Below are 20,228 nucleotides of genomic sequence, written 5' to 3' on the forward strand. Positions count from 1 at the left end.
AGCCACATGGTAGCAATTCGGCAATGATTTAGTGTTCCCTAATTATAGGGAAACCTCTATAGAAAAATAAAAGACCAGAGGGGTTGGGAAAGGCTAATTAAAAAAACAGACTGGAGAACTGGTTATTGTAAAACAAGGGATCTGCACAGCCACATGTAAACGCAGTCTGAAAAAAAATAGTTCAGCCAGTGGATGAAATATGTTAATAATTCATTGGAAAGACAAGTCTACAGCAAAGAGACATTCAATTTTGCTCAACTGCAGAAAACATCTTCAGTGCTGGCCAAACTAGACTGATGGAATAAATCTTCCCTATTAACATGAGAGATAATTTTATGTAAATATATTGGGAGACCTTCCGAGCAGGGCTGAGAGTCTTTGCAGTACCACTTAACGTGTTTGCAGTGTAATTGCATTTAGACCAAGGTCTTCTGAAGGAAATGGCTGACTAAATTAGCATTAACCAGGTTCCTGGGGGGCTGAGTGCATTGTGGGTAGTCGATTTTGCCTCCAGAAAGGACACGATGACACTGGAGAGGCCAGCTGCTTACAAAGCACAGCGTTAATTGTTTTTCCCAAATGGGGCAAATTTTATCAAGTGGGGAAGTAGAAAATTTGAGGATCTGATCAGGCAAAATCTCATCTCCATCCCGCTTTAATTAAGTTCAGATATTTGTACGTACACTGCCCCAGCTTCTTTTTATGACTATGATCTGAGAAGAACTACCCTCTGGGAGTAAAGGAGTCGTTATAGCCCTCACGGGGATTCCTGGGGGCCAGGTAGGCTTTCCTAAGACTTACTTGTCTCTGAAGATGGGCTGTCTTAGTCCAAATCGGCAAGCAAAGAAATATGGAGCAAAGAAGCTGAGCATGACAACTAGAAGAGTTATTGAGAAAGGGAGGGGGTCACTCAATGGAAGCTAGAAGTGCAGATGTGTTTGTTAGAGTTTCCGCTTTAGAGGGAGTTCTTTTGCATATTTTTATTGTGCCTGTAACTGTGTGGCTGTTCTTTATCCCTGCAGTCCCGGGTGCCCATGAACTCATGAAAGCTATGGGCCAGATCCTCAGCTGGTGCAAAGCAGCAAAGTTCTGTTTACACCAGCTGAGGATCTAGTCCAGTGTGTTGGCTACAACTTTACTCACAGGCTTTCATCTGCTTAGGCCTTGTCTACACTACGAGAGTAGTTCGATTTTACTTAAATCGAATTTTTGGAATCGATATTGCAAAGTCGAACGTGTGTGTCCACACTAAGGACAGTAATTCGACTTTGTGAGTCCACACTAACGGGGAAAGCGTCGACATTGGAAGCGGTGCACTGAGGGCAGCTATCCCACAGTTCCCGGAGTCCCCGCCGCCCATTGGAATTCTGGGTGGAGCCGCAAATGCCTTCTGGGTAAAAAAAAAAGGGGCCAGGGTGCTTTTGGGTAACTGTCGTCATCCGTCCATCACTCCCGCCCTCCCTCCCTCCCTGAAAGCGCCGGCGGGAAATCATTTCGCGCACTTTTCCAGTCATTGACAGCGCGGACGCCACAGCACTGTGAGCATGGAGCCCGCTGCAACCATCGCTGCAGTTGTGGCCGCTCTCAACGCCTCGCAGCTTATCATACAGGTTGCCCTGAGGCAGATGCAGAAAAGTCAGGTGAGGAGGCTACGTCAACGCGGTGATGGCCTGAAGTCTGAGAGTAGCACAGACCTCTCAGAAAGCAGGGGACCCAGCGCCGAGGACATCACGGTGGCAATGGGTCATGTTGATGCTGTGAAACGGCGATTCTGGGCACGGGAAACAAGCACTGAGTGGTGGGACCGCATAGTGCTGCAGGTCTGGGATGAATCACAGTGGCTGCGAAACTTCCGCATGCGGAAGGGAACTTTCCTTGAACTTTGTGAGTTGCTGTCCCCTGCCCTGAAGCGCAATGACACCCGGATGCGAGCAGCCCTGACTGTCCAGAAGCGAGTGGCCATAGCCCTCTGGAAGCTTGCAACGCCAGACAGCTACCGGTCAGTCGCGAACCAGTTTGGGGTGGGCAAATCTACCGTGGGGGTTGTTGTGATGCAAGTAGCCAAGGCAATCGTTGATGTACTGCTGCCAAAGGTAGTGACCCTGGGAAACTTGGAGGCGATCATAGATGGCTTCGCAGCGATGGGATTCCCAAACTGCGGTGGGGCCATAGATGGAACTCACATCCCTATCCTGGCACCGGAACACCAGGCCAGCCAGTACATTAACAGAAAGGGCTACTTTTCCATGGTGCTGCAAGCACTGGTGGACCACAGGGGACGTTTTACCAACATCTACGTGGGATGGCCGGGCAAGGTTCATGACGCTCGTGTTTTCAGGAACTCTGGTCTGTTTAGACGGCTGCAGCAAGGTATTTACTTCCCGGACCACAAAATAACTGTTGGGGATGTGGAGATGCCTATAGTCATCCTCGGGGACCCAGCCTACCCGCTAATGCCCTGGCTCATGAAGCCCTATACAGGTGCCCTGGACACTGAAAAAGAACTCTTCAACTACCGGCTGAGCAGGTGCAGAATGGTGGTGGAGTGTGCTTTTGGACGTCTCAAGGGGAGATGGAGAAGCTTGCTGACTCGCTGTGATCTCAGCGAAACCAATATCCCCATTGTTATAGCAGCTTGCTGTGTGCTCCACAATCTCTGTGAGAGCAAGGGGGAGACCTTTATGGCGGGGTGGGAGGTTGAGGAAAATAGCCTGGCTGCTGATTACTCACAGCCAGACAGCCGGGCGATTAGAAGAGACCAGCGGGAAGCGCTGTGCATCCGGGAGGCTTTGAAAGCAAAGTTCCTGAGTGAGCAGGGTAACCTGTGACTTTAAAGTTTGTTTACAGAGAAGCCGAACCTGCCCCCGTTTCTTTACCCAGTTCATGTTGACTATCCTATCCAGTTACATACCCCCTTCACCCCACTTCCAACACACGTTTCAAAATAAAAATAGTTCTACTTTGTTAAAGCACACCGTTTTCTTTAATACTGTTTTCGCGGGAATTTTTTAAAACTGGGACGCAGACTGTGGTGCGGAGCGGGTGTAGTGTAGTCGCGCGAATGCAGCTTCTAAACTCAAGGACTGACAGGCTCCGCTGCGGTGGGATGGTTGTTTCAACGGAGCCTGTCACCCCTCCTGATAGGGACTGTGTGTATGGGGGGTCTATGTGACTTTGTGGCAGGGGGAGGACGGTTACAGATCCCCTGCTGTGTGGCTCTGTGATCCTGCCTAAGGACCGCCGCTTAAGATCTCTAACTGCCCTCCCCTGCCACAAAGTCACAGAGCAACCCACCCCCCACCACATAACATGAAAACAACCTCCCAGACTAACCAGGGTAAGTAGTCACTGCATCACTGCACTATGTATGTGCCCTGCTGCTGTGCCTGCCCCCGACTATGTACCCTGCCAAAGGTGACTGTCCTGTCCAATTACCAACCCCCTTTCCCCCCCTCCTCCAAAAGAACATGATGGAAACAGTAGTTAACAGAAACATATTTTTTATTATCAACTACACATGGAACTGGGAAGTGAAACTTGGACGGGGGCTTGTGTCAGGCGGGAAGGAAAGAACTTGTCAAACTTTGGGGAATGAGAGCCTTCTGCTGCTCGAGCTCTCTGCAGGGGTGGAGTGAGAGTTAGCAGGGACTCTGCCGCCTCTCCTTCTGTGCACTTTGGGTGAGGGGAGTATGGGACTTGGTGGCGGGGGAGGGCGGTTAGAGATGGACTGCAGCGGGGCTCTGTCCTCCTGCCTCCGTTCCTGCAGAACATCCACAAGGCGCCGGAGCGTGTCCGTTTGCTCCCTCAGTAGTCCAAGCAGCGTTTGAGTCGCCTGCTGGTCTTCCTGACGCCACCTCTCCTCCCGATCCATGTTGGCTTGGTGCATTCGGGTCAAGTTCTCCCGCCACTGGGTCTGCTGTGCTGCCTGGGCTCTGGAGCAGGCTATAAGCTCTGAGAACATGTCCTCCCGTGTCCTCTTCTTCTTATGCCTAATCCTCCCTAGCCTCTGGGAGTGTGATGACAGGCTAGGTTGTGAGACAGTCGCAGATGGGGCTGTGGGAATGGGAAAAAGGGAGTGAATTCCTCAGAAAGATAAATGTAGTTGTGAACAAAGAACATAGTCTTTCTCTGTGAACAGGACCATGCACAGTACCTATCACATGCGCACTCAGCACAAGGTCGAATTCTCGGCCTTCGCATTCAGTGTCTGGGGTTTTGCAGAGCACATTTGAGAACCGTGTCAGGACAACGGAATTGCTCTTGCACGCAGACATGGTAAGCCGTAGATTCGTGGCAGCTTAAAACTTTAATATTAGCAATGGCCTCATTTCACATTGAAATCAATGTCGGTCCCTGCTGCCAGCAATCCGGCAAGCAGGAAGTCTGCTCCTGTGCCACACCCTCGCGGCTGTCCCCGGGAACGATCCCTTTCGGCTGCCCCTCTCCCGCCTCCACCGCGTGGCTGCAAACCAGCGGTTACAGTTCTGTAAAGGAACGGTAAAGCAGTCCCAACACTAACATTCCCCTACCTCATTCAAAGCAGGTCATCATGAGCGACATCACCCTCATGAGGATCTCTGAGAGCGACAGACAGAGAATGCTCCGGGAAAGCCTCCAAAGACCAGGGCCGTATGCCGCCATGCTGTGCCAAGCAATGATTCCGGAGTACTTGCTAGTCTCGTGGCGCGGCAACGTGTCCTACTACGGAGGACCCAATAAGGCCGCTCTCCCCAAGAACCTAATGCAGCGGATTTCAAATTACCTGCAGGAGAGCTTCCTTGAGATGTCCCAGGAGGATTTCTGCTCCATCCCCGGACATATAGACCGCATCTTACTGTAGCTGCAGTAGCAGGGACTAAACAGTAGAGCGGCTTGGGCAGGACAATCATGCAAAACCGGACATTGCTAGATTTTTTTTCAATAGTTGCACTGCCCATGACTGAACCGTAAAGTTAATCAAACTAATCATGAGAAACCCATTTTTTAAATTGTTAATATTCATGTTCTGTTACAAATAAATGTTTAGATGTTTACAACACTTACTGGATGATCCTTCACCAGATTCTGTGTCCGGGGTAACGGCTGGGGAGGGTTGGTAGGGGATCTCTGTAAGGGTGATGAAGAGATCCTGGCTGTCGGGGAAATCAGCGTTGTGAGCGCTGTCGACTGCCTCGTCCTCCTCATCTCCTTCCTCATCTTCCCCGTCCGCTAACATGTCCGAGGATCCGGCCGTGGACACTATCCCATCCTCAGAGTCCACAGTCAGTGGTGGGGTAGTGGTGGCGGCCGCACCGAGGATGGAATGCAGTGCCTCGTAGAAACGGGATGTCTGGGGATGGGATCCGGAGCGTCCGTTTGCCTCTTTGGTCTTCTGGTAGCCTTGCCTCAGCTCCTTGATTTTCACGCGGCACTGCGTTACATCCCGGCTGTATCCTCTCTCTGCCATGTCTTTAGAGATCTTCTCATAGATCTTTGCATTCCGTCTTTTGGATCGCAGCTCGGAAAGCACGGACTCATTGCCCCACACAGCGATGAGATCCAAGACTTCCCGATCAGTCCATGCTGGGGCCCTCTTTCTATTCTGAGATTGCACTGCCATCAGTGCTGGAGAGCTCTGCATCGTTGCCAGTGCTGCTGAGCTCGCCACGATGTCCAGACAGGAAATGAGATTCAAACTGGCCAGACAGGAAAAGGAATTCAAATTCAAATTTTCCCGGGGCTTTTCCTGTGTGGCAGTTCAGAACATCCGAGCTCTTACTGCTGTCCAGAGCGTCAACAGAGTGGTGCACTGTGGGATAGCTCCTGGAGCTATTAGCGTCGATTTCCATCCACACCTAGCCTAATTCGACATGGCCATGTCGAATTTAGCGCTACTCCCCTCGTCGGGGAGGAGTACAGAAGTCGAATTAAAGAGACCTCTATGTCGAACTAAATACCTTCGCGGTGTGGACGGGTGCAGGGTTAATTCGATGTAACGGCGCTAACTTCGACATAAACGCCTAGTGTAGACCAGGCCTTAGACTCTGGGAGAGTTACCATCATAATTGTTAGTTATCTTTTGCCTAGGGCACCAATTAAGGCATCTACAACATTTAGTCTCTTTTTTTTTCTTTGCTTGTAGTTTGTGGGGAGGCAATGGAAGAAGGTAGCAACCCTTCTCCATTATCTCATAAAAATGTGCTTTATTTGTATTTCAGCGCAACCACTTTCAAATGAGCAAGCAGCCGTCAGTAATGCTTTTAGTGTTGGTTTGAATAGGTAATGGTAATTCAGCCTGCCGAGTCCATTGTTCCCAATAGCAAGAATTTCTTGGGCTTCAGAAGAGGAGTCCACAGTGATGCTTATCCTTCCACAAAATGTAAGGATGATCAGAAGGCTCAAGGACTTGGTGACCATTTCAGACTCTCCTTCAGCTCTCACTGAAGAAGATGAGAAGAATGGTTTTGTGGATAATGTTGAGGACTCAGAATGGAAGTTATGGGTACTACCCCTGGATGGGTCCACAAACTTTACTACTGTGAGCCAAATACTTTCCTGGTGGTAATCTGTCAACTTCAGTGGGGTTACAATAGGGTGAATTTGGTCCTCTGTGTCTTCATTTCCCCATCTGTCAAACAGGGATGGTCATTTACCCAGTGTCCTCGGATGTCACAGAGCTGAATTGTTAATACAGTGCTTTTTGATCCTTGGATGGAAGGTGCAATGGAATACAGAAATTATTATTGGTTTATTGATGGGATTGCTCCTCCTTCCACATCTGTGTGAATTGGGAGTAATTCTGTTGAAGTCATTGGAGCTACACCAGAGTAAAACTAATATAAGTGAAATTAAAAAACGGTGCATTATATCTTGTTTTCTCTGGGACTGACCAAGGGGAACATGGGAATCAAGTGAGTAGATATTGGAGTTGAACTTTGAGCTTTTGTTTCTGTTTACCTAAATGCCAACTTTTGAGTCATACTCTGCCATCAACATTTGCACGAAAATCTCTCCTTAAATCAATGGAGAGTTCTGCTATAACTGGATGGCATGACAACTAAAAAGTCTATCTTCTATGTCATGGAATAAATATCCAGTGAAATCCTTACTTGCTACAAATATTGGTTCTCGCTGTGCCATACAAGCTTTGCTGTGTTGATGCACCCCTGAGGCAATAACTTGTGGACTCTGTGGTGTTCCATGGTAATAAGAGATCATGTAAGTACTTTCCTAGGCATTGAAGGCCAGATCTTCAGCAACTGTAAATCCATGTGGCTCCACTGAATTCTCTTACTACAAATAGATGGATTATAAATTGAGCTCTGGTGATTTACACCAGCAGGGGATCTGGTCCTAAAGCAGTAGGAACATTGGTTTCCAGTCTCTGCTGGCTAGCATGACATTGCCTGCAAAAATCACACGTCCTATTATGTTGTTATCACTCAGAAAAATAAGTACCTTGAGATAGACACTGAGATCTGACACTATTAGATACACAAGATTTTTGTCTTTTTTGGAAGCTCCTTGCATAGCCGTATGGTAAGCTGTACAATCTAGGGCTTTGAACAGAGACTTTGGAATAGAGACTGTTCTATGTTCTGTGTTCGGCCCTGCCACAGATTTGCTGAGTGACCCTGAGTAATTGAAAACCTCAACATACTTCATGTTTCCTATCTGTAAAATACGAACCTCACAGAATTAATCGGTGTTGTAAAGCACTTAGAGATCCTTGGGGGAAAGGTGTCGTAAAAGTGCAGAGTAGAATGGAGTAGGTGTAATCTACAACAACCGTCTGTTCTGTTGTTTGCATGCTCAATTGCTGTAACATTCTATAAGGAACACATCTGATTCTGGCAAATTTGTCGTCATATTTTCTTCAAAGCAATAACACTTCCTTATGGAATATGGAAGACCTGGATCATCAAGGCCAGCGCATCTCTTTGATCATCAGAGGACTTAATTCCCATAAACCTGCCCATGCAGTATTTGGTACATTTCCATCCTCCTCTGTTCTAAAACATGTTTTGTCCTTAATCAGACCAGTACTGTCAAGGCACTGTGAAGCTGAGTGAGCTATAGCCATCTCAGTGTATCATGTGCTGTTCAGGAGAAGATAACAGAGAACAGTATATTTGCCAGTGGTTGACTATGACAAGAGTAGAAAAAAGGTGAAGCCAAATTCTGCTCTCAGATGTGTGTGCACAACACCCAAGTCAGCAAGAGCTATGTGCCTCCATCTGGGGGCATGATTTGGCGTATGAATTTTATTGTGTACGGTATTAGGTATCCTGGTGTGCAGGCATTCACAGCAGGGTAAGTCGGGGATCACTCCCCCATCTTTGACACGATTCACCATTTCCTATCATTTCTTTCCTTCATGCAGCCATGCGTGTGTGATTCGAGGTCAGGTCATAACATCAGATGGAACCCCTCTAGTTGGAGTGAACATCAGCTTTGTCAACAATCCTTTTTTTGGATACACAATCAGCAGGCAAGATGGCAGGTATGGTTTCTGCTATACATTTTACAGTATGTAAGTACCCAGAGCTGCAAATCATGGAGCCAGCACTGGAGAGAGACTATCCTAGCAAAGACACAGTCATGTCTGATGCAGCGTGAAGACACTAGTTAATTGTTAATATTGATACTGATATTATTACAGAAGTGCATAGAAGCACTGGGGCTCAGTTGTGGTAGGTGTTGTCCATGCATATAAAGAAATGATGGTTCCTGCCCCAAACTGCATATTCTTCATTGCTTTATATAGACATTATTGGGCAAAAATCATTAAACCTGTAAGATACAGTATTGTTAAAGGCAAGTGGTTAAAATTTGAACAGTTCCACTGAACCATAACAAAATCACTGTGAATTGGGCAATCTTTTGTCTCTCAATGCTAATTGGCTCTCTTCTAAATATAAGGAGTAAGTTTCTGACTGATGGAGCTGCATATACTCTAGCTAATGGTGATTAACCCTAGCACTTTGGAGAGGATGACCCGGCTTTGCTGATTTTAACAGCTCTCCAATCTGACACTAGCATTAAGGATTTGGATTGACCTGGCTAGAATAGCCAACAGGGTGATAATGAAGGAGATGAACACTTGCTAGAGATGTGTGCTTTATGTAGTCTTGGCGTGTTCCCATGGGACTTGGTGCCTACTGAACCACTGAAACTTTTCAAGATCTGTTCTCATTAATGTTTCATCTACTGGAAAATACAACAGTAGAATTTGAGGAATAGGTACATTTCCATGGAAAATGGATTATCTCAGTTAAATGAGCATACCTTATAAGAGAAGCTGGTGCTTTCGCAAGTCTTATGGTTTAGAGACAGATACAGAATCTCTCACATTTACACTGTGGTGTAACTCCATTAATCTCAGGCTTGGTCTACACCTAAAATGTAGGTCAATCTAGCTACATCGCTCAGGACTGTGAAAAATATCACACCCTGTGCAATTTAGTTATGTCAACCTAACCCCACCGTAGACATACATCTCTACCCCGATATAACGCTGCCCTCGGGAGCCAAAAAATCTTACCACGTTATAGGTGAAACCGCGTTATATTGAACTTGCTTTGATCCGCTGGAGCGCGCAGCCCCGCCCCCCTGGGAGCGCTGCTTTACTGCGTTATATCCGAATTCGTGTTATATCAGGTCGTGTTATATCAGGGTAGAGGTGTAGTTAGGTTGAGGGAAGAATTCCATTGACCAAGCTACCGCCTCTCGGATAGGTGGAAAAACCACTTCCATAACTGGCTGGATAACCGTACTCAGAGAGTTGTTATTAATGGTTCCCAATCCTGCTGGAAAGGCGTAACGAGTGGGGTTCCGCAGGGGTCTGTTTTGGGACCGGCTCTGTTCAATATCTTCATCAACGACTTAGATATTGGCATAGAAAGTACGCTTATTAAGTTTGCGGATGATACCAAACTGGGAGGGATTGCAACTACTTTGGAGGACAGGGTCATAATTCAAAATGATCTGGACAAATTGGAGAAATGGGCTGAGGTAAACAGGATGAAGTTTAACAAAGACAAATGCAAAGTGCTCCACTTAGGAAGGAAAAATCAATTTCACACATACAGAATGGGAAAAGACTGTCTAGGAAGGAGTACGGCAGAAAGGGATCTAGGGGTTATAGCGGACCACAAGCTAAATATGAGTCAACAGTGTGATGCTGTTGCAAAAAAAGCAAACATGATTCTGGGATGCATTAACAGGTGTGTTGTGAGCAAGACACGAGAAGTCATTCTTCCGCTCTACTCTGCTCTGGTTAGGCCTCAGCTGGAGTATTGTGTCCAGTTCTGGGCGCCGCATTTTAAAAAAGATGTCGAGAAATTGGAAAGGGTCCAAAGAAGAGCAACAAGAATGATTAAAGGTCTTGAGAACATGACCTATGAAGGAAGGCTGAAAGAACTGGGTTTGTTTAGTTTGGAAAAGAGAAGACTGAGAGGGGACATGATAGCAGTTTTCAGGTATCTAAAAGGGTGTCATAAGGAGGAGGGAGAGAACTTGTTCACCTTAGCCTCTAAGGATAGAACCAGAAACAATGGGTTTAAACTGCAGCAAGGGAGGTCTAGGTTGGACATTAGGAAAAAGTTCCTAACTATCAGGGTGGTTAAACACTGGAACAAATTGCCTAGGGAGGTTGTGGAATCTCCGTCTCTGGAGATATTTAAGAGTAGGTTAGATAAATGTCTATCAGGGATGGTCTAGACAGTATTTGGTCCTGCCATGCGGGCAGGGGACTGGACTCGATGACCTCTCGAGGTCCCTTCCAGTCCTATAATCTATGAATCTATGAATGAATCTATGTAGGAATCATAGAATCATAGAATATCAGGGTTGGAAGGGACCTCAAGAGGTCATCTAGTCCAACCCTCTGCTCAAAGCAGGACCAATTCCCAACTAAATCATCCCAGCCAAGGCTTTGTCAAGCCAGGCCTTAAAAACCTCCAAGGAAGGAGACTCCACCACCTCCCTAGGTAACGCATTCCAGTGCTTCATCACCCTCCTAGTGAAATAGTGTTTCCTAATATCCAACCTAGACCTCCCCCACTGCAACTTGAGACCATTGCTCCTTGTTCTGTCATCTGCCACCACTGAGAACAGCCGAGCTCCATCCTCTTTGGAACCCCCCTTCAGGTAGTTGAAGGCTGCTATCAAATCCCCCCTCATTCTTCTCTTCTGGAGACTAAACAATCCCAGTTCCCTCAGCCTCTCCTCATAAGTCATGTGCTCCAGACCCCTAATCATTTTTGTTGCCCTCTGCTGGACTCTTTCCAATTTTTCCACATCCTTCTTGTAGTGTGGGGCCCAAACTGGACACAGCATCTGCACAACAGCGTGACAGCAGCACACAGCTGTAGCCGCATAGCTGTGGCACTATAGCCACTGTGGTGGAGCCATACCCTCAGTGGAACAATTCCTGATTTGCACTGGTGCAAGTGAGATCAGAATCAGGCCCTAGAGGTCAAATTCACTGCGGTGTAAAGGGCTGGCATAAGCCTACACAGGAAAAATAATAATGCCTCCAAAAAACCAAACCGTAGGTAGGCAGCTGATGTGCTGAAACTCCCTGTTTTTCCTGCTGACCGGCATTATCTCATTGTTTCCTTGTGCTCTGTCTGTTGGTCTCCACCTATTGTCAGGGCCCTGATCCACCATGGGGGCTTATAAGCAAATAAGGAGGCTAGTGTTCCATAGGGCTTGTACAGGCCCTCTGGACAGACATCACTTTTACCCTCTACAGAACAGGTACAGTACAGGCAGCACAGCAGAGCAAGCTTCTTCCATACAACCCCAGGCTGTGCTTCACTAATTTTCTACAGGGACTACCCCTAGAAAGGATAGGTGAAACAGCGTTTCTGTCCTGTGCTCACTCACAGCCACACTCTCTGCCACTATCTGGACCCTTTGCACCGCTCAGGCATCTTATCTCACCAGCAGAGAATGTCCCTGGTGGAGGGGAGTTCTCAGCTCATGTAAAGCTAGACTTACTGGCTCTTACATCACCTCCTGCCCAACCCCAGTGTAGCGGGGCAGGGAGAGGTGTGGCCAATGCGCCAGTGTCCTCCACCAATTCCCAGTTAGCTAATGGTCCCTAGGGAAACATTGCCAGCTGGCATCGGATAGAGCCGCTCCCAGGAACTCACTGCCAAGGGCTGTAAATCCAGCACTGATCACTAGTACTATATTCAGTTAAAGTGATAAAAAGGCAGCGATCAGCAGTGCCTGAACGTAAAGTATAAGTCCCAGCACCAGGCTAGCATTCCTATCAATAACTTCTGGAGACCCCCAGTCCCAGAACGGGAGGAGTTAGATAGCTCTTGCATTCGTGCATACTTCCTTATGATTTCCCCTCATTATGTTCTGCTTATGTGGTACTGTCGTTCAGGTCTGGTGCTTTGTGCTAACAACCTTTCAGAACATGATATTCAACAAATAGTCTGATTACATTACTGAGTAGCTTGAAACATGAGAATGAGACTATAATTGGCCCCAAAATATTGTCTTTGACATTCACTCATCTATTTTCTTGCATGATCAGGCACAACACTACATCTGCGTGCACTGGAGGGAGGTAGTGTATGAATAGATGAAAGCATTCTTCCTTTAAAGAACAAAAAATTACACCTCTACCCCGATATAATGCTGTCCTCAGGAGCCAAAAACTCTTACCGCGTTATAGGTGAAACCGTGTTATATCAAACTTGCTTTGATCCGCCGGAGTGCGCAGCCCCTTCTGCCCCTCCCCCTCCCCCAGAGCGCTGCTTTACCACGTTATATCTGAATTTGTGTTATATCAGGTCACGTTATATCGGGGTAGAGGTGTAGTTAATTATTCACTGATATGGTACAAGGGCTATTTATAAAATCACTTGAAATATTGAAGGTGCCATAGTCTAAAGGTGGGAGTGAAAGTCAAGAAGTCCTGAGCTTTAGTCACAGCTCTGCTGCTGATCTAGTACGTAGCTTTTAGATACATCCCTTAATCTCCCTATGCCACAGTTAACCTGCCTGTAAAATGAAGGTAACACTTCCTTCCTGCCTCGCTGGGGTATTTGTGGATTAAATACAACATGGGATGTGCTTTCAAAATGGAAAGCATTATTGCTATTACAATTGCTGTTCTATACTTCAATATGTTACAACAGCGGGACCCTCTTCTAATAATCTTTTCAACAGAACAATTTTAGCCTGAGACATTGTCTACACAAGCAATTTGCGCCAATTTGACTGAATCCGTTTGGAATCCAATTTTGTTAAATCAGTGCAACCCCCTTGTGGTCTCAGAATACGAAGGTTCACACAAGGGAATCGTGCCTATTTAACTAAATTGGTTTCTAAACTGATCTAATTAAATCAGTGCAACTTTTTTGTATAGAGAAGGCCTAAAATGAATTTCATTATAACTGGAATTCCAATTTTCAAATTGCAATGAACTGTAACAAATTAGGACTTGAATTCTACTTCGCTGTAAATAGTTTCACTATATTCTGGTTTACTATAAGTGGATTTCACCCTGTTGTCACAGCAGTCAACTGTAAACTCCAGGGGTGAAATCCTGGCCCCATTGAAGTCAATGGCAAAGCTCCCATTGTTTTCAGTGGATCCAGGACTTCATCTCAGTTTAAATTGCATTAAATAACCCCAGAAAATGAGAATAAATTAAAGGCCCATATGTGTTCTCAAACTATTTATCATGATACATGTATCTTTCAGATCCCAAGGCATAAGGATAAACCGACAGTTTTCAGAATGTACTATTGTATATCTGACTTTTCTGTGACCCAAAGCTAATAGAACGGGGTGGACAAAACACGACCCACGGGCCGGATCCAGCTCACGAGTTGTTTTAAGCCGGCCTGCGAGCCGCACCATGTGGCTCGGTCCCGCTCTGGCCGGGGCGCTGGGTTGGGGGCCGCACCACACGGCTCCTGGAAGCCGTGGCATAGCCCCGCTCTGGCTCCTACGCGCTCCAATGGGAGCTGCAGGGGCGGTGCCTGCAGACGGGGCAGAGTGGCAGAGCCGCCTGGCCATGCCTCCACGTAGGAGCTGGAGAAGGGACATGCCACTGCTTCCGGGAGCCGCTTGAGGTAAGCACCGCTTGGAGCCTGCACCCCCTGAGCCTCTCCCCATGCCCCAACCCCCTCCCTGGCCCTGATCCCCCTCCCGCTCTCCAAACCACTTGATCCCAGCCCAGAGCACCCTCCTGCACCCCAAACCTCTGATCCCCCATCCCACCCCAGAGCCCGCACCCCAACCCCAATTTTGGGAACATTCATGGCCCGCCATACAATTTCTATTCCCCGATGTGGCCCTCGGGCCAAAAAGTTTGCCCACCCCTGTAATAGAAGAACCAGAGGGCTCAGGGGCCTGGTAATGGATTATAAAATATATTTTAAAATAAATCTTTTCACCCCTAGATTGCTGGATCACACTGGTAGTGGGTCATGACCAGCAATTGTTACCATCTTATAGATGTTGGTGAAATGTGTTGGATGATCTCAGTGCACTGCTGCTATCTCTGCAGAGCCTGTTCTGGGAGAAAGAGAGGATGTCAGTCTCCTGGATTGTCCATTGGGTATCTTTCTAAGATAACCAAAACAATAAGTCCATATAGTAATATGACTTTTTGCAAATGGAAGAAAGCCCATTGTGACAGTTCTCAGGGCACCCAGGACTGTGAGTCACCTTGTTACCCTCTGCCTATAGCAAGAGGTCGCCTTTCCCATGGTGGCTGGGTGTCAGCTCTCTAACACCACCAGCCTTTCAGCCACTCCACCACCGTCCTCTGGGCTGTGCCAACCCAGTCTTTGCCTTGCAGGTTTAACAAGAGGTGCACTCCAGTCCCCGAATCCTTTGAATCATTCCCCTGTGGTATCCAGACCCTGACACTGGCTACTCACAGGAATTCCAGATCCTCTGTGCCAAAGGAGCAGGGTACCCAGTTTACCAGTTTGACCTTAAACCACCGCTCCTGTAAAATCACACAGCACTTGTGAGCACTGAATAAAACAAAAATAGGTTTGGTTAAGAAAGAGCATTAACAGGAAACAAGAGAGAATGGTGGAAACAAGTGGTTACAATACAAAACCAAATCATATAATGCGAAGTTGAGTCTACCCTTGTCCATAGGTACCTTTCCTAGCTAATTAAGTAGGTTCTCCGCCCGCCTCCCCCAAGTTCAGTCTGTTGCAGAGCTGGCTGGCTTCATAGGAACCAGGATCCAATTTTTCATGGGAGCGTTGCTGCTCCCCAAGGTGAAAGGACACAGACACAGAGTGCCTTTCCCCACTGTGCTATACTGAAACAGTCTTCTGTCTTATTCCTAGGCAGGGTGATTCTCTGGCTGCTGTAATGTTCCTTTTTTATCTGCAGTGGTTTTGACTGTTTGCAGTTTTCGCTGATGGTTTTCCATTGAAAGGCTTGTGATGGGGCAAGGCTAGACAATTGAGGCTTGCATTACATCACTGGCTAACCAAGGCGGGGTAACAACTCCCTCCTGCTAGGATGGGCCATTGCTGAGATATTTTATTCCCTGGTGACTCACTTTTACTCCACGTCCATAAAGTATACTTTCAGCGTAATTACATTATGCTTTAAATATTACCTGCACATACATCTCTCAATGATTATGAATCTTGACCAGTTACAAGTGTTCTGTAGATACCTTACATGCTACTCTTTATGGATAAGTATCCCACAACACATGTGTTTGGTGTAGTGAGTTTGTCGAGTCTGAGGTGAGAGCTGTTTGCAAAGAACAGGGGGCACTTTGCCAGGGAGCCTCTGTGTCGCGCCCACCCATCCCTGAGATCAGCAGCCCACCTGAAAGCATTATTTAGGGCTTTCATCCTGAAGAGAATTTTGCTGATACTAATTTTTATTTCACTGCTGGGTTTTTTTTTTTTCATCTAGGCAACTTGGGGTATGTCTACACAGCATTTTGGAGCCTGCGGGAGCAAGCCTCCCAGCCTGCCCCCTCCCAAGCATCAGAGCCCGAGCTGCAACTTAAAAGCACTGTCTACACAGCTATTTTTAGAGTACTAGCACGAGCCCCGTTACCCAACTCTATCATCCCAGGCGGAGAGGTTTGCTGCCGCGGGCTCCAAAATGCTCTATATTCATACGCTTCAAGGCTAAGCCATGTAACTCGAGAAACAGTAGCTGTTGAGTGGCGGTGTCTCTTGCCGTACAATGCAAGCCTGTGTGTTTTCACAGCTGCTTGAGTCTGACATTAGATCGATGCCTTCCCTTCTGGCTTGGGTTTCACGTCCACAGGAGAAGCAAGCTTTTTTTCCCTGCAGGCTAACATGCCTGACCAAAGCTCATTAGAGTCCAGGGCTCCTAGCAGCTCTGCTCACCAGTGACAGAAGCAGAGATGTTTCTATAAATAAACCATTCCTAGTTTTCCAACAGTTGTTGAACATAATTTTTTTTACATTTATCCCTTCCTTCTTTCGCCCTCTTTAGTGCTCAGCCTTGTGCGAAGTGAGCTTTTCCCTTCTAGTAGCAGGGCTTGCCAAATGCTAATTGACTGTTAAAAATGTCCTCATCGATGCACAAATGCTGTTCAGCTAGCTGGCAAGCCAGGGCGTGAGTTACCCATTAGGCTTTTAAAAGCCAAGTTACAATAAGTCTGGGAAGTTGACGCCCCACTTGAGTTGCAGAATAAACACCTTACACGTCTGGAGCTTTTAAAATGCTCTCCCCGTGCCCTGTGGACTTGAATAACCTTTTTTTCATAACTACATTCACTAAGCAGAGTCTAAGATACATCCAAATGATGATCATGGATGAAAAAACAAGTCTTTACGGTGCCCTGCTAAGGGTTTTTTTAAAATGTGGCTGAGCTCTTTTTTGCTTCGCTGTGATCTGTGAAGAAGGTCGGAAAGTTTTTTAATTAATTTAAAAAAAAAATCTGCTTTTTTTTTTTTCTCTTTAGAAATATCACCTGCACCAAATCTGGACTTCCTTGGTTTTTCTTGAGGATTTATTCGGGCGTTTCAGGGCACTTTAGGGCTTGTCTTCACTGCCGCGCTACATTGGCACAGTTGCACCGATGCATCTGCGCCGATGTAGCACATCTGGTGAAGGCGCGCTATGTCTCCCGTCCATGTAAACTACACCTCAATGAGAGGCAGAAGCAATGTCAGTGGGAGAGTGTCTTCTGTCAACATAGCACAGTGTAGACACCGTTTTAAGTCAATGTAACTTATGTCACTCGGGGGAGGGGATCACACAGCTGAGCGACGTAAGTTACATCTATTTAAGCTATAGTGTAGAAAAGCCCTTAAGGTATTCAGGATGGTACTTAACCACATGCTTATCTCAGAGCATGTGAGTAGTACTATTGAAGTCAGTGGGTTTATTCACATGCTAAAAGCTATGAACATGGTCATAGGCACCAACTTTCCCTCTTTCCCATGGGTGCTGACCCCCCTCTGTCCCCAGCGCTGCCCCAACTCCACCCCTTCCATGAGGCCCCACCCCTGCCCTGCCCCCATTCCAACCCCTTTCCCAAAGTCTCCGCCCCAACTCCACCCCCTCCCTGCCCCTTTTCCCTCCTTCCCCAAATCCCCACCCCGGCCCCGCCTCCTCCCCTGAGCATGTCGCATTCCCGCTCCTCCCCCTCCCTCCTGGAGCGTGCTAACGCTGCCAAACAGCTGTTTGGCAGTGGCCGAGCGGGAAGCACTGGGAGGTAAGCGGAGGAGCGGGGACGTGGTGCGCTCGGGGAGTGGGGGGGTAGGAGAAGGTGGGGGGGGCGGTGAGGGGAGCTTGGCTGCCAGTGGGTGCAGAGCCAGTGCCAGAGTACCCATGGAGTCGGCACCTATGAACATGCTTAAATATCTTAAATCAGAGCCTAACACCTTCATTGAAGATACAGGGGTGTTGTCTAACAAAGACTTTAGCCAAAAAGTTATTTAGGCATTGAAGTTAGATAGATGTTAAAACAAGTCAACGAAAACCCCAATGGCTTTAAAATCTGACTAAAATCCCTTTCCCTTTCAATTACTCTACTTTCACTTTCTTAGCCCTTGTGATGTCATTATGTCATTAGTTCTGCAGCATTTCGTAAATCTTCCAGATGTGAAGTTCTAATGAAAAAGCAAGCAAGGGAAAAAAATCAGACTGAAACACTTCTATGCCTTCGCTATAAATTATAAAGAAGCAAAGCAAGGGCAGTTTGGATTATGAGCTCTTTGGAGTAAGGACCATCTTTATTTTTCTGTGTTATGTAAAGCGCAGGGTCCATACTTAGGGATAAAAATTCCAAATCCGTGCATGGTCTGATTTTCAGAGGTGCTGGGCTCCCCTTCGTGGGAGCCGTGGGCATCCAGCTCCTCTGAAAATCAGACCGTTACATTTTAAACCAAGTTACTGTAAAATCAGCTCCTTCTCCTTCCACTCATCTGTCCCAAAATGATTTCTTTCTTGATTCATGTTCTCCCTGCCCTAGTGGGTGATGCTGTCGCTAACACATGAAACAGTATGTTAGTGAGGTCAACAATGGCTGCAGGGAAAACATAACCCAGAACTGAAGTCTGGGCAGGTAAGTGAAGGAGAAACTGCTTTCCAGATAGTTTATTTAAATGTGTAAGTCCATGCGATCTGTGACTGATATTGGATCCTAAACACATTTTTAAAAATAGTAAATAAAACCTTTGAGGTCCAATAACTCAGAAGAGCAATCACAAACATAAATTTTGTCTTTTAAAAAGAAGAGAGTGTGGTTTAATAACTATATCTCGTGACTGAATGTCAAGACCCAGGGGTTCTATTCCTAGCTTTGCCACTTACTTACAGTATGACCTTGTCCAGTCATTTAACCTTGTTGTGGCTCAGTTTTTCCATGTGTAAAATAGGAGTGATAATACTTCTCTAGCTCACAGAGGTTTTGTGAGGGTTAATCCTTTAATATTTTCACAGTGAGGTTCCTGTTTGGAAGGCTCTAGACATATCAAGTATCATTTGTTTTATTTTTATTTTTACTTTGTCTCTTAAAAACAGCTTTGATCTCGTCACTAATGGTGGGATTTCCATTATCTTACACTTCGAGCGGGCTCCCTTCATCACTCAGGAACAAACGCTCTGGCTACCCTGGGATCGCTTTTTTGTAATGGAAACCATAGTCATGAGGCATGAAGAGAATGAGATTCCAAGCTGTGATCTCAGCAACTTTGCCCGTCCCAACCCCGTGGTCTCCCCGTCCCCCCTGACAGCATTTGCAAGTTCCTGTTCCGAGAAAGGCCCCATTGTTCCAGAAATTCAGGTATGAATCTTCTTTCTAACGTGAAACATTTGCTCCAGGCAGTCAAGAGGAGCAGTGCATTTGGAGCTATGCGCATCCTATTCCGTTTCTGTACTTGTTAAAACATTTTGTGACACTGATTTGGGCTTCACTGGCAGCTTTCCAGAAGCCTAGAGGCCTTGCTTAATTTACACTGTATATTTACATACTTTTAAAAATCAAAAATCAACGCTTGGCCATAATGCTTGGTTTTGTTCATCTCTGACAGATAGATAATGACGTGCTTATTCACCAGCAGCAAAAACTGCACTGCCTCTGCTTTGTCCTCACCTCCCGTCTACCGGAAAAGGGTGGCTGTGGGACACATTTTAGGATGTAACAGACCTTCGGGGTACGTTTCAGCACCCACTGCTAAAATGCCTAATGCTGCTCTTCTGCTTTGGGGCAGAATTTTGGAATTGAACTTTCCCACAGTTTGGGAACAGAACTTTCAACCTTCTAGCCTGAAGAGAATATTGTTGGGGTGAAATCCTGCCCCCACTGAAGTCAATACGAATTTTGCCTTCATCTGCATAATTCCCACATTGTGTAACATATATTATAAAAACACCCTAGTGGAAAAGTGCTTGAAATTCTACCATTGCATTCTATTAGACACACTTCTCAATAGAGAAATGTTAGATACAATGGACATAATCACATTTATTCCTTGAGGGATATAGGAATGCTTATTGTATAGCAAAGCAGAGACATAATACATGTACCCAGGATTCCAAAGTACTCAGCAGTCTGAAATGCAAATGCTCTTTCACAGAAATGCAGCAATCTCTGGAGTACAGCGTTGCAGCTATTTAACTGTACACAACAGAATAACAGAGTCCTGCAACTGAAAGGGGAATTTAGGTAATCAGATTGGTAATTTCTTAAATTAAATTTTTGCTGGGACATCAGGGCTAATTCCCAAGCACTCAGGACCTCAGTTTAA

At 46.4% G+C, this 20,228-nt stretch overlaps 1 protein-coding gene across 2 annotated transcripts in view; it reads left to right on the forward strand.

Moving 5' to 3' along the window:
* Positions 1 to 20,228, forward strand: part of TENM4 (teneurin transmembrane protein 4) — a 768,234-nt gene that overhangs the window by 661,734 nt on the left and 86,272 nt on the right. For both annotated transcript variants that reach the window (XM_034759079.1, XM_034759080.1), the window contains 2 exons: positions 8,363 to 8,482; positions 19,003 to 19,264. In XM_034759079.1, coding sequence (XP_034614970.1) covers positions 8,363 to 8,482; positions 19,003 to 19,264 — 382 coding nt within the window. The remainder of the gene's footprint in view (positions 1 to 8,362; positions 8,483 to 19,002; positions 19,265 to 20,228) is intronic.

This window comes from Trachemys scripta, chromosome 1 (genome assembly GCF_013100865.1).
Source record: "Trachemys scripta elegans isolate TJP31775 chromosome 1, CAS_Tse_1.0, whole genome shotgun sequence".
In the NCBI taxonomy this organism is placed as follows: Eukaryota; Metazoa; Chordata; order Testudines; family Emydidae; genus Trachemys; species Trachemys scripta.